We start from the raw sequence: 15502 nt of genomic DNA, 5'->3' as shown, positions 1-15502 counted from the left end.
TGAAAAAAATATATGGGACCCCAAAGAAATGTATTCCAAATGGAGTTGGAAGTAACTTATGGAGTTCAAGAAGAGTTTTCTGCCTTTATAATGTTTGAGTCAACAAGAAAGGGTAAAAGTAATGTGAAACAATGTATTTTAGAATACTCTACAGTTGATAGCATCTCACTTATGAACCTTACTCATTTAAGTTATTCCACAACCCTGAAAGAAAGCTACAGTAATGCCTGGAAAATGCAATACAGTAATGAAGTTCCACACAGTTCTAATAGGTTTTGTGAAGCCTTTTTAATCACATACATTGCTTGTGTGGCACTGTTTTCCCAAGAGTCTCTAAAATGCTGATCTACTATTGACTCGAATTTCAATAAATCAATGGTTCATCTGTCTTGATAGTCAATCATTTTTTGTTGATGTTTTCTGGCTTCCAACAGCAACTTTTTCATCTATGTACACCATAGTTGGTACTGAATGAGAATGTCTTGTAGCCAACAGGGATGTCTGATGAGTATAAGTGAGATAAGCCAAGAATGGGCTAGAAAGATGGCTAAACCATTAAAAGCTAGGCTCACAACCAAAACTAAGTCATAAATAAATCTCTGTTGTTGCTAATTCCCTAATTCCATCCTTATGCTAGCTAAGAATGTTGAATGATCTCAAACAGACCACTGCTGATTGTGTACTTCATCCATCAGAACATTAATAATCACTTAAGAATTTCTTCTATGATCTTGGAACTCAGTTCTTCTTGCTTTTAAATATTTATGTGTATACGATTCTTTGGGTCATTGGCTTTCCAGCTTACCAGGTTATCTAGTGGGGTTATGTTGTTTAGTTTACGTATTTCAAATATATTTTTCAGAGGCTTTGAGTCACTCTTGATGGGTAAGGTAGTTAATTTGCGTGTGGCTGATGGCTTTGTTTTGGAAAATGTTCTTTCAAATTCATCTATCTCATCACTCTTTTCTTGAGTAGCATCTTTATCAAAGTAACCCACAAATTTTTTGGTTATGCTGGACAAAGTTCGGGATAAGTTATAAAGTGTGCTCGGGCATCTGTTTTTGGAAACTAGACTGTCCTGTTTCTTCTTTCGTTTCTCATTTATTCTCTCTTGCACCAGTTGAGAAGAGAAGATGAGCAAATCTTTGTACTTCGATACAGGCTTAGGGCTTTGAGGATTAGAAACATATGAGGATTGATTATTAAATAACTCTTTCAACATTTCCAAGTTTTTTTCTAGAACAACATTCTTTGTTGTATATGTCATCATATAGGGGGTGAACCTTTTTGCCAGGAACAACATTTCTATATATGCTGTGTCATGGAAAATTATCGGATTTGTATGGCTTTCTTCCTGTATAGAAAAAAAGAACACTGAGTCATAAGCCTGTTGAGGCAAAGCTATATATGTATTTTAAGCATAAAAATAAATTTGTAAAATATATTAAATGACTACATAGAGGTACATGATATCAACAAGAATAACATTCAAATACATTAAAAACAGATGCTTTTCTGTGACACTCTTCCTTTTCAAAATTTGAAGACTTAGCCTTCTTATATCCTTTCTGAAACAAGGTGAGGTATACAGAAGTAAGTAATTTCTTGAGGCATTGGAAATTGAGAGAGGAGGTTTAGTAAGAAGGAACACTGTGGGCATTTTCTAAATGCCCATGCTCTAGAAATAAAAGGAATAAACCCCTAAATTAGGCTGAGTCAAAAATCCTAAGAGACATAATGAATAAAAGCCCAAATGAACATGCATGGCTATTCCAATTTAAAAAATTTGAATTATGTCTATTATTGAGATGTATAGAATTGTACTTTAGGACTTACTACAATGCTTGGTAAAAGTGTCTAATATATATTTGAATAAAGTAGCGCAAGTAATAGATATAGATATAAAAATAGAACTTGCTTAATTATAGTAATAGAAAAATCTTTAAAAGTATTTTTAATTACTACCCTCACATTGGCATAATTAATTTTCACAGTCCCTAATTCTTTCACTAGGTTAAAAAAATCAATTCCATGGAATCTAGTAAAATATGTATATTTCCAGTATTTGCTTTGTAAATCTCAAGTCAATAATTTCTACATTAAAAATAAATAGTAAAGGTTTATTTCTCACATCTTTGAGGACAAGAAAGTTCAGATTTGAAGATGGAATGGGTTTGGTGTCTGGTCTACCCTTTATAGCTGGCACTGTCTTCATGTCCTGTACAGGAAATAAAAAGGCAAAAACAGCCCAGTCAGTTCCCTGGAGTCCTTTGTAAGCATATGGGCCTTTTCCTGAGAGTTGCTGTAATCACCTCATAAAAGCCTCTCTTCTTATGACTATTTCACCAGCTCTTAAAACCCAGCAGCCATACCTGGCATGGAAAATTCTGTGTCTCTACCTGGCCACTGGGAAAGTGGACTGTGCCTACTGATTTCTTAGATGAAGAAGACTTAGGACAAGAAGAAGCCAGGGAGGGGCCAGAGATAGATGGTGGTGGTGGAAGCCGGCACAAAGGGTTGGCTAGGTACCATCATAGGATGTCTGGACTAGGAGAGGACCTCTCAACTGAGGCAGAGCTTCTCTCTTCCACAGTAAACTCTGACATTTGCTGTCTTGGGCCTAGAGCTCCATTCAGCTGAATGAGTGGAACCACAACTGGTCCCTCAGCTTGAGGTCCCTTAGACATTGAGCAGGTCAGTATCTTGTGCTAGCTATCTGGGATGTCTCTATGTAGAATAAATTAAGACAGGAACAGAGTAGGTACCAAGGGCAGTGATGCTGAATGAGCCCTGGACAGCAAACCAGGGGTGATCTTTCCCAGGACAAAATCTGAAATTAGACTGATGGCATACAAGTGTTCTTGGCATGAAATGTATCCCAATGGCTGCCTGAAAAGATGACCAGAGAACCAGTTTTATTACCCTTTGATGATAAAAAGAAATAATGCCAACTTAACCACAATAGTGGCCTTTGCATTGGTTTTGGTTTATCTAATACTGTAGGGAATTCCCACCCTATAAGTCAGTGGTTCTCAACCTTCCAAATGCTTTGCTAACCTTTAATAAATACTATTCCTCCTGTTATGGTGATTTCCGAGCACAAATTATTTCGTTGCTACTTCATAACTAATTTTGCTATTGTTATGAATAATAATGTAAATATCTGTTATGCAGGATATCTGATATGTGACCCCAAAGGAGCTGCAACCCACAGGTTGAGAACCACTGCTGTAAGTCTGTGCATTGTCAGCTAGAAACTATTTTCTTTAGCCCTCCTGGCATTAGAGTATGGGACTTAGGCTCTGCTAATTAGATCACCTATACAGTTTAGAAGGCGTTACCATGAAAAGCTAGGGAGGGATTGTGGGGGAAAACTAGTCTGATTATGATTGCAGAAGCCATAGAGGTCTTAGAAAGTGTTCCTTCTCCCCAGCATCAAAGTTGCTAGTTATAACCTGTGACTGTAGGATAGACTCAACAAAGCAGAGTGGGTTGTATTTGGATGATTCCTACAAGATAGAATTCGAGTCCCATTGTCTCTAGCCTTCCCAGAGGCTTGTGGGATTCATTCTTACTGACTACTAGTAGACATTACCATAAAATAAAGCACTCTGTCTGTTGGACCAAGGTCAATTATCTTGATTTCGGGATTTTTCAGTACATCCTCAATGTGCAAGGGAAGAAAGACGTTCTGGTTTACTGGACAAGGTGTTCTTGCTTGCTTATCTCTGTCTGACTTCTTTTCTTTTGTAATCAAATTGTTTACCCATGGATGATATTTCCTCCTGAAAATGAATATAGTTTAGACATCAGTTTATAGGAGGTGATTTTAGCTAATAAATTCTTCTCTCCCTCTCGAAGTCACTGCCAACAGCCCCACTGATCCAGTAGACATCAAGCAACCCCATAAGGCCATCCCTCCCTGCCTGGTTTGTGGAAGAAGTAGCAGGAGCAGAGGAAACCCAACAATTGCCTGAGTGCCTGTTGATTTTGAGTGGGGAGCCTGCTGTGTAGGCTGTGTAGAGCACTGTGGGAAGACAAGCATCTGACACAGCCTTTGGTTGGCTTTGGGTTTTTTGTTTTGTTTTGGTTTTGGTTTTTCAATACAGGATTTCTCTGTGTAGCTTTGTAGACCAGGCTGACCTCAAACTCACAGAGATACGCCTGCCTCTTGCCTCCTGAGTGCTGGGATTAAATGTATGCACCACCACCACCCTGGTCTGGTCAGGCTTTTTTAACAGGTTAGTTTAAGAGGATGCAACAGGGTGCACATGAACAAAGAGAAAAGGAGTTTTTATCTTTGATCCCCTTTGATTTACATGGGAAGCGGGCTTGTCATTATAGGCTTTTGAGATAACCCATAGCACCAATCTGGCAAAGATGAGGTAGATAGCCTTATTCCCAGAGGGCAAGGATGGAGGAGATTGCAGAGCCTCAGAGATCCTGTCCTATCTGTGAGTCCTCAAAGTGGACCCTGACCAACTTCATGGAGAACTGATCATGAGCTCAAGAGCCACAGATGATTATCAGTATGAGAGATTTGGCTCTGACCCTCGTCCAGTACCTTGATTTCCTTCTCCCAAAATTCATCAAGGGCCTCACTCATGCATACTCCACAGATACCATCTTGGAAAGAAACAGGAGGGCAAGTTAAGCCCAAAGAGCCCATCCATCATTGCTCCGAAGTTTCAAGTAAGACTTCTGCTCCATTATGTAGATGATGATGATAAGACTGTAGACATCATACAAAACAATAAAGTAACCACTTTTTTTCACCTTCATGTGCAAGCATAACTAAATTGGTGCCCACTGTAAAAACATAGTTATATTCTGACTTCACTTGATTGTGCCCAGGTCCAGATGAGATGCCCATTAGCTGACCAGCCTGGGAGTCCTCTGTTGATGGTACCATGAGAGTATATATTAATAATAAGCCAGAAAAAATAATCATTCTTCTGTATAACACAAGGCAGAACTTGTTCTACTAAAGTCATCATTGAACAGTGTGAATTATTAACGTTTTTAAAATAGATTACCCGTTTTCAATAGAATCTGCTGAGTGGTCTGTGGAATGCATGGACTTCTTAGCTCTCCTTTCATTTTGACCTGAAATTACAGATTTTCGTAAAAGATGAGTAAGTGTTATCTAGAAAATATCTTTATGAAATATCTTATAGTTTAAAATACCATAGGAAAATCTGGTGTAGTGGTAAATCTGCAGTAGCTTGTTGACACTTTTTTTTGTTTGTATGCTTACATGTGTGTGTGTTATGATAATGACTACGGAGGCCCAGAGATGTCAGATCCACTTAAAGCTGGAGTTGTTACAGGTAATTGTGAGTTGCCTGATGTGGGTGTTGGCAATCAAAATCAAATCAGTAAGTGTTCTTACCACTGAGCCATTTTGCCATCCATAAATCTTGAGAGAACAAGGTAGAAGAAAAGATAGATCACGACTTCAGTGTTCAGTTAAGACACTGCAAAGAATTAGAGAGTTTTCTTGCAGAAAAGATTTTGTTGTTATTGTTTTTGTTTTTTATTTTTTGTTTGTTTTTTATTTTTATTTTTATTTTTTTATGTTTTTGATACAGGGTCTCATATGGCCAAGGCTGCTCCTAAATTCACTATATAGTTGAGGATAGCCTTGAGCTTCTGATGGTTTTGCCTCTACTTCCCAAATGCTAGAATCACAGACATGTACTAGCATACCTGGTTTATGCAGTGCAGGGGATCCCAGGGCTTCATGCAGGCTAGGCAAATGCTTTACTAAGTGAGCTGTATCTCCAGCCCAGAAAAGGGTGTTTTAAGTTTTTCTACTATATCAAGTCACATAACCAGTAGGAGGTCTGGGATAGTCAAACATGTTGGTATGGAGAGAAGTCACTTAGCAGTTAACAAATAGATCTTACCACCTGACATGAGGAAGTCTTCAAGGCTGAATTCTTCAAGGTGTACCTTGTGGCCACTTCAGAATTTTATTGCCTTTTTAAATGAATCCAGATAATACTGTCTTAGTAACTGTTCTATTGCTGTAAAGACACACCATGACCAAGACAACTCATAAAAGAAAGCATCTAAGTGGGGGTCTTGCTTATAGTTTCAGAGGGTTAGTACATAATGAAGGCAGAAAACAGACAGGCATGGTGTTGGTGCTGTAGCTGACAGCTGCATCCTGATTGGCAAGCATCAGGCAGAGACACTGGTACTGGTATAGGCTGTTGAAACTTCAAACACTACCCTTAGTAGTGATACACCAACTCCAACAAAGCCATGTCTCCTAATCTTTTCCAAGCAGTTCTTTAATTGGGGACTAAGCATGCAAATACATTAGCCTATTGGAGCCATTCTCAATCAAACCACCACATTCTACTCCCTGGCCATATCATAATGTAAAATTTATTCAGTCCAACTTCAAAAATCCCCATGGTCTTTCACTCTCAAGACTGCTTAAAAGTCCAAAGTCCCTTCTGAGACTCATGGAAATCTCTTAACTGTATTCTCCTGCAAAATTAAAATAAAAAAAGCAGCACATGTATTTCCAATATACAATGGCACAGAATATATATTACCATTCCAAGAAGGAGGCAAGGGGGCATAATGAGAAAATACTGGGCCAAAGCAAGATTGGAACCCAGCTGGGCAAACTCCAAATTCTGCATCTCTATGTCTGATGTCAAAGCACTCTTTGAATCTCCAACTCCTTTAGGCCTTGTTGACTGCAACATACTTCCTTCTCTTGGGTTGTTTCCACTCCCTGTTAGCAGCTCTTCTCAGCAGGTATTCCACAGCTCTGACATCTCCAACATCTTGGGGTCTCCAATGCAATCCAAGCCTCACCTACACAGCTCCATGCAATGGCCTTTCTGGGCATCCATGCAGGGATTGCCCTGTCAGACTCCTTGCCTCAGTGATAATCCTTAACAGTGGTGGAAGATTCCATAACCCCTACACCTTTGGCTTTAAGTCAGAACCTCTTGGCTGCAGCTGCCAAGTTCTAACACTTGCTGGGCCTAGAACCTGGGGCATCCCACCCAGCCCCCAGCATTTATATTTACATAAACTTGGACTTGTTGATGGTTTATTGACTTTTTAAACTAGTATCTGGAGGTGATAGATTGATGGTTCAGTGAATCAGTACTTACTTGAGGACAGCAGTTCAGAAATCCTGTTTGTAATTCTACCACTGGGAAGGTGGCGATGGATCCCCAGAGCAAGCTTGCTAGCTAAACCAGCCATATTGGTAAGCCTCAAATTTAACTGAAAAGTCCTATCTCAATGAATAAGGTGGAAAGTGGTTGTATAGCACTCCTGACATCAACTTCAGGCTTCCAAACACACACACACACACACACACACACACACACACACACACACACACACACACACACCATACACTCCAAAAGCTAATATTTTAAAATTAAATTTTGTTAGTATTTGTTGTATTTGTACAAGTTCTTTTCTCAGCTATTTTGACAATTACAATTTTGGTATCTTAGACTTGTGTAGTGTTGGTTTTTTGTTTTCTTTTTAACTTTAAAAATATTTGTTTATGGGTATTTTGCCTGTATGTATGTCTGTGCACTATGTTCATGCCTGGTGCCTGCAAAGGCCAGGAGGAGGCATAGGATCCTTGGGACTGACTGACAGTGCTGAGCAGCATATGGATGTTGAGAATTGAACCTGGGTCTTCTGGAAGAGTAGCCAGTGGTCATAACTACTACGCCATCTCTCCAGTCCTTTAACTGTAATTTAAATAATTGTACTAGATCTTTGAAAATTTCATACAACATGTTTTGATCACATTCACCTCTCCTCCAGCACTTCCCAGATCCACTCCCATCCCCCCATTTTTGGAACCCATCAAGATCAAGTAGTGCTTCCCACATGTTCTTGGATGTGTGGTATTCACTGGAGTGTGGTCAACTTATCAGAGCTTACACTCAGAGAAAAGTGGTTCTTTCCCTCCCAGAAGTTATCAGTTGCCAACAGTTGCTTGGGTAGGGGTGAGGTTTCATGTCTAACCTATCTTTCCATGCTCATATTTGATCTGACTTGGGCTTGAACAAGTCTTGTGCATGCTGTCACAACCACTGTGAATTCATATGCACAGCTGCTCTTCTGTGTCTAGAAGACATTGTTTCCTTGTAGCTGTCTTTGTTTTATTGAGGCATAATTTATATGCAATAAAATGTTCACATCTTAAACGTATAGTTTGGATAATCATTGCAACACATTCTTTTAAAACTAAACCTTATATCAAGACTCCAAAGATGGACTTTGGGAGGTGGGGGAGGAGTCATCGGATCTCTTTATTTGCTCTTCCTCCCCATGTGGCCACACTGGATATATCTTCGTTTTCTACATGCTTGGTGGCAAGTTACTTACAGGTGGGAAGGACAGATCAAAGGATTCCATGTAGCTGCTAGAATGACTTTCTTCCAGGGAGTTTTTTCCTTTTATTCTCACCTCAACCAGCATCAGATATTTTTTCACTTCTCTTTGATAAAATAGAGAAATGAACAACTGGATTTTATTTTAGACTAGAGAAAGTTTGACCTTTAATAAGTTTCTCCCCATCTTTGTACCCCAGACTTTGTCTTCACTTTCCATTGAGCTGTTTAAGTTCTCTCTGAGCCACTTTGGTGACTGGCTTGGTTTTTCTGAGCTGTTTTGATTCTGTTGGCCTATTTGGGCTATATGTTCCTTATATAACAGGCTTTGTCAACTTGAAAGGGGTTTGAGTCTGTGCTGTGCCATTGTGGGTCTACTGAGCCATTTCATACAAAGAAACAAGGTCTCTATTGTGGTTCGTGTGATGACAAATAATAAGTTTTGAGTATGTGAGATGGCTCCAAAGGTAAACACACTTGCTGCCTAGTCTGGTGACCCAAGTTTGACACCCAGAACCCACATGATAAAATGAATGAGAGAATCAAATCCCTCATGTTGTCATCTGATTTCTACACATGCAAAGTAGGATGAATGGACATTCATAAGTGCATATACCCAACATAAAATATAAGTAATTAAAATATTTAATTAAGTTTTCACTATCTTTGTTCTCTCTAGGGAGAATTTTGCCTGACCAGTCTTTTGTAAACTTTGATTTCTAAGCAGTAATGAAGACAGAAGATAGAAACAAGTTAGGCAAAATTGGAGCAAGGACACTAAAAGCAAATAATTTTAATTCTTGTCCTTGACCAGATGCAGAAGTCTTTAGTTCTATCCTGGTTAGATGCAAATAGTGTCAGACTGGAGCTAATAAAATAACTTGGAAATGCACTTGAAATAAGCAGAAGACTAAGGAATCCAGATTTTACCATTTTTCTAGTAGTAATAGATGTTACAAAGTAATGACATATTATGTCTGTACAACTAAATAGTGCTATTCCTTGGACTTATATTTTCTTAATGTTCATAATGCAGATTACATGCTGTTACCTTTTAGCTCTTTTGGTACAAACATGTAATTATGTACCTGTAAATGGAGTAGAGACTTTCTCCTTACTTGCTTTGGATTGTCCGGCAGGTATAGGATACAGGATTGATGACTCTGGTAAGCATTTACACTGGTTTCTAGGCCAAGACTGTAGAGAATTCAAGGGGTTTGCATATACTGCCTAAACAGCAGGAAAAAAATGGAGACCTCTTAGAAATTGTGTCTTTTGTGATGTTATTTATGACTTATTAAAGCTTGTTTGAGGATTCAGAAAAGCAAAGTCAGACTCAAGCTGTGGAGATCAGGCAGTGGTGATACATACCTTTAAACCCAGCAGCCAGATGCTAGGAGGTAGTAATATACACCTTTAATCCTAGGACTCAGGATTAAGAAGTAGATGGATCTCTTTGAATCTAAGGCCACCCAGATCTACACAAGATTGATCCAGTCCTAAAGAGAAACAACTCACACAAAGATGATCTTGGCACCTGGGATCACATGCCTTTCATACCAGTATTAGGGAGATATATAAGACAGGAGCAGGGTCTCAGTATTAGGCATTCATTCTTCAGCCATGTTGAGGATAGGAAGGATTCATTTTCCAGCCACATTGAGGATAGGAAGACATTCTGTCTCAGGATTCTCCAGCCATGCTGAGGAGAGGCAGCAGGATCATCCCATTCTGCCTGAGGTAGTGGCAAGAGCTAGTGGCCTGATACTTTGCTTTTCTGAATCCTCAGGCAAGCATTAATAAATCATAATATATCACCACAGTCTTTCTATCTGTGTGTTAACTTGTGCTTTGTTGTTCAGGTTGTTAGTTTTGCTTTTGGAAACAGAGTCTTATAGATTCCAGGCTGAGTTTGAGCTATGTTGATTCTCCTGATTCCAGCTCTTGAGTGCTCAGATTGCAGGGATGTGTCAGTACACCTGGTTTATAGTATGGTAAGAATCAAAACTGGGGCATTGTGTATACCAGCTACAGCCCCCAACTTTAACTATTTACATTTTGAATACCTAACTATGATAACTACCAACTATTTTGTTCTTAAAACATTACCTGTTGTTCAGGGCTGGGAATTGAACCTAGGGCCTCATGGATGGTAGGCAGGTGTTTCACCATTGAGCTTACACTTCAGAGCTGAATACTTTCAAATATGGTGTTTTATGTAATGAGGCAGATGTTATTATTATGCTTTATGAACAAAGAAAAAAAACCAAACCAGGGAACTGAAAAGATTTGCCCAGGTTCATGTTTACTAATGACTATTTCCCTTGTCAATTAAACTTGAACTTTATATTTATAATAAACATTTTTTTCTAAAAATAAGTGAAGTTTAGAACCAGGAAAGCATCCAGATCTTTTTGAACAGAAATGTCCACATAGAGTGGGAAGAAGAAAACAGTTTGGAGTAGAAGACAAGAAAGTGGAGTGATAGAGCCAAGCAGTGTATATCCTTCTCTGGCCTCTGTCCACTTGGCCATGAATGCTTAGAACCCTCCAAACATATGAAAATATCACACACATGCACACCACATGTGTGAACACCATAAAACAATAGCAAACATGCACCATAAAACAATAGCAAAACTTCCTAGAAAGGAACCCAGCACACAGAAGGTACTCTCAAAGAGCCATGTTTGAGCTTACTTAACTGAAAATCCTTCTGCACAGTGAACTGTTCAGAGTGAAGAGGTGGTCTTCAGAATGAGAAGAAATATTTTCTAACTATACATCAGACAGGAAATTGATGTATAAAATTCATAAATAACTAACAAACTGAATGAACTGAATACTTTTCAAAAGAAAAAATACAAATGGCCAGTAAATATTTGAAAAGTTGTCCAATATCCTTAGCCATCAATTAAATAAACTTAAAATCTCTTAAAATATTCCATCTTGCTGTGAAGGCCTTATTGTTAAAGACACCACTTAACATACATATCTCATTGAACATGGACAGGTGGAGCTGGTACCTAACCAGAGCCTTCACCCTCACTGAATAGTGTTCATGGTACTGGAAAATATTCTGCATGCTTCAAGAAGATAAAGGTAAATACTACCTGGCTATAAACGCTTCCATCCTTAATAGTGACTTGCCTACATGATATACTAGTGTAACAGTGACACAAAAGTTGTGGGAGTAACCAACCCACATCTGATTGGATTTTAGGCCTACTCCATGAGATGGAACCCATACCCAATGCCACTTGGGTGGACAAGAACCTGACATTACATAGCCCAAGGGGACCCGGGGGAAATCCAAATACTACTTTTCTGCTAAAGAAAAGTAGCAATAAAATGACTCCAGATGGCATACTCCTATGCCATCATAGATCAACACCTTGCTCAACCACCATCAAAGAAACTTTCTCCTGCAGTAGAAGAGAACAAATATAGAGGCCCACAACTGGACAATGTACAGAGTGAGAGTCCTTAGAACACCCAGTTCTAAATGGAATATTTCCATCAAATCCCTCCCCTCAGGGCTCAAGGAACTTTGCCATAGAAGTTGTGGAAGGAGTGTAAGAGTCAGTGGGATGGAGAACTCCATGGAAACCATATCTTCCAGACACAACAGGACAACACACACACACACACACACACACATTAATTATCTTTATTGGCTCAACAAACACACACACACACACACACACACACACACGAACCCATAGAGTCTACAGCAGCATACATACACAAGGCCTGAACAGGTACAAGCCAGATGATGGGGTCTCAGTGCTGAGAGGGGAGAGAAGTGAATATGATCTCCCATCCCTGACCAAGAGGCTATATCCAAGTGACAACTGCTCACAAAGGAAAAAGTAATTGTCTTCAAGGGAGTCTCACTGGGTATCTGAACCACACAAGAGCATACCCCATGTTCAGCAGAGTAGACAGCCAATTCAAAATGAACTCAATGGTATTTTGGGAGAGTTTTTTTTTGTTTTTTGTTTTTTGTTTTTTTTTTGTTTTTGTCTGATAATGCTTTGTCTTAGCCTTTATAAAAGATCTCTCTGGCCGGGCGTTGGTGGTGCATGCCTTTAATCCCAGCACTCGGGAGGCAGAGGCAGGTGGATCTCTGTGAGTTCGAGGCCAGCCTGGTCTCCAGAGCGAGTGCCAGGATAGGCTCCAAAGCTACACAGAGAAATCCTGTCTCGAAAAACCAAAAACAACAACAAAAAGATCTCTCTGATGTTTTGCTGATATATTATGGTTTCTGGGAGCCGGGAGAGATTCTATCTTGCCTTAGTCAGAATGTCAAATGCCAATAAAATATATTTTACAAATGCTACTGATGATGATGATGTAGGGAAAGTGGAATGCTTATACACTGTAGGTGGTATTGGAAATTATTACAGGCATGATGGACATTAATATGGAGGTTCCTCCAAAAACTAAAACTAGAGTGACTGTGTGACTGAGCTTTCCACTCCTTGGTATATACTCAAATGATGCTAAGCATGGCACACAGAGGTACGAGAACATCCATACTTATTGCTACACCACTCACAATGGCTAAGAAACAGAATCATTTAAGATACTCATCAACAAATTAAAGAAGAAAGAAAATGTGTTATATAAGCATAACGGGAATTTTGTTCATCCACGAAGAAAAAGGAAGCCATGATATTTGCAGGAAATGAATGCAATAAGAAATCTTTATGTTGCCAGGTGTTGGTGACGCATGCCTTTACTCCCAGCACTCAGGAGGCAGAGACAGATGGATCTCTGAGTTCGAGGCCAGCCTGGTCTCCAGAGCGAGTGCCAGGATAGGCTCCAAAGCTACACAGAGAAATCCTGTCTTGGAAGAAAAAATAAAGTAAGAAATCTTTATGTTAAGCAAACTAAGCCAGACTCACAAAAAATACTAATGGTTTCTCTCATATTCAGACTCTAGGTTTAAGCTGTGTATGCACACACACATACATAGCCCATAAAAGTTGAGAGGACCATGAGAAGAAAGGAAGAGATCTTAAGAGGGGAAGGTGTCTTAGTTAGGGTTACTATTGCTATGATGGAACACCATGACCAAAAAAGCAAGTTGGGGAGGAAAGGTTTTATTTGGCTTGTATTTCCATATAACTGTTCATCATTGAAGGAAGTCAAGACAGAAACTCAAACAGGGCAGGAACCTGGAGACAGGATCTCATGCAGAAGCCATGAAGTGGTGCTGCTTACTGGCTTGCTCCCCATGGCTTGCTCAGTCTGCTGTCTTATAGAACCCAGGACCACCAGCCCAGGGATGAAGCCACCCACCGTGGGCTGCGTCCTCTCTCATCAATCACTAATTACAAAAATGCCCTAGAACAGGATCTTATGGAGGCATTTTTGCAACTAAGTGTCCCTCCTTTTAGATAACTCTAGCTTGTGTCAGGTTGACATAAGAATAGCCAGCAGCACAGAAGGCTATAAGAAAAACAAAATATAAAATTACAAGAGAGTGATGGAATACATGGAATGTGACAAGCTCATAACTGACATTGTACTCTACTCAGTAGGGAATAGTTGAAGACTTTCAACATCATTAAGAAGACCATCAATCTCCACTTTCACAAGTTTTAGTCAACATAGGACTGACTAGAAGTCCCAGGCCAGAGCTATCAGGCAATGGAAAGAAATAGAGAGTATCCAAACTGGAAGGGAGATAGGTTGTTTCTGTATACATAGAGCAAGACCTTATTTATAGAAAAAAAATGATTAACTAATTCAATAAAGTGGATGATACAAAATCTACATACAAAAATTAGCCAATAAAGCTGAGAGAGAAATCAAGAAAGCCATTGTATTTATGATATCTATCTATCTATCTATCTATCTATCTATCTATCTATCTATCTATCTATCTTTCTATCTATCTCTATCTACCTTTCTCCCTCCTAGCAATTTAATCAAGGAAATAAAAGAAAGTAAAGAAGGCACATACACACCCCTGAAAGGGAAAGCATCCTATGAACATGGTTTGGAAGAATTACTAATGTTAAACTGTACATCTTGTCCACAAAAATCTATAAATTCACTTTATTTAGCTTCTAGTCAAGCCCTCCAAAGTTATATATAAAAACCCAAAATTTTATGGAATCACCAAAGCCTGATATGGCCAAAGGAATACTAAAAGAAGAGAAAAATCTGGATTAAGTAAAACAGCTAAGTCCAAAACATATCACCACATAGAGCAAAGGATTACCAGCCTACAATCCACATGGCCAGAGAAGCTAGGAAACAAGGAGGACTCTAAGAGAGGCATACATGGTCCCCTGGAGAAGGGGAAAAGGACAAGAAAGCAAAACAAAACAAAAACATATCATCAAACATGGCATGACAGCACAACTTTGGGGGTTGACTTAGGAGTATCTTGAGCCTAGAGCGGGCTGCCCAAAGAGCTCTGTCTTTCAAGAAAATGAGAGCTGTAGTGCAACTCCATTCAGAAGGCCTACCTAACAGGAGCCAGGCCCAGGTCCCCAGCATACACAAAAAGGAAGGCTTAAGCTCTATTCTACGACACAGTGAGATGACTGTAGTTATACATTTCAAAATAAGTAGCCCAGAATATTTGGAAGGTTTCTCAACATAGAGAAGTAAATGTTGGAGGTGATGGATACACTAATTATCCTGATTTGATAATTATACATTACATATGTGCATCAAAATATACATACATAACTGGATGTACTTATTATGTTCCAGTTAAGACCTTTTCAAAGAATCAGGCCCAAATAGACAGATGGATAGGTTCTTTCAAACTTTCATGCAGTAAAAATAAAATATAACCCCAAAAGAACTCATGTCAATTAACTTAAAAACAAACAAACTTTTTCAGTTGTTTAAATCATCTGGCATAGTCTTAACATCAAAGCCCATAAAGAACCTACATGCTAATCTCAGGATGTTAAGATTTTTCTATAAATATATTATATATATTATTTTATAATAAAATGCTAAATAAGATGCTAATTAACACTAAACAAACTAATACTTCAAATGAAGTATTAGGAATGCAAGACTTCTTAAGACATATGTTATTATAACTTATTCCCTTTGTGTAACTGTTTCAGTTTTCTCTT

At 38.9% G+C, this 15502-nt stretch overlaps 1 protein-coding gene across 1 annotated transcript; it reads right to left on the bottom strand.

Annotated features, from left to right (window-relative positions):
- Positions 1-323: 323 nt before the first annotated feature.
- CUNH1orf141 (chromosome unknown C1orf141 homolog) lies at positions 324-10562 on the bottom strand. The gene is made up of 5 exons (XM_027402274.2): positions 10500-10562; positions 9479-9620; positions 5037-5106; positions 3596-3785; positions 324-1354 (listed from the first exon to the last, which is right to left on the bottom strand). The coding sequence occupies exons 1-5, from the start codon at positions 10560-10562 to the stop codon at positions 755-757; spliced, it is 1065 nt and encodes a 354-aa protein (XP_027258075.1). The 3' UTR covers positions 324-754.
- Between the last annotated feature and the right edge of the window lie 4940 nt (positions 10563-15502).

This window comes from Cricetulus griseus, chromosome 2 (genome assembly GCF_003668045.3).
Source record: "Cricetulus griseus strain 17A/GY chromosome 2, alternate assembly CriGri-PICRH-1.0, whole genome shotgun sequence".
Classification (NCBI taxonomy): domain Eukaryota; kingdom Metazoa; phylum Chordata; class Mammalia; order Rodentia; family Cricetidae; genus Cricetulus; species Cricetulus griseus.
Note: the sequence above shows the minus strand (reverse complement) of the source record. Positions and strands in the feature narration are given on the sequence as shown.

Excerpts from the sequence above, each read along its gene's own strand:
- CUNH1orf141 (XM_027402274.2), bottom strand. The coding sequence starts at position 10,562 with ATGGTGAAACACCTGCCTACCATCCATGAGGCCCTAGGTTCAATTCCC. Across the intron at positions 9,621-10,499 it reads TTCCCAGCCCTGAACAACAG|GCAGTATATGCAAACCCCTT; the intron begins GTAATGTTTTAA and ends CCTGCTGTTTAG. Across the intron at positions 5,107-9,478 it reads AGTCTCTACTCCATTTACAG|GTCAAAATGAAAGGAGAGCT; the intron begins GTACATAATTAC and ends CTGTAATTTCAG.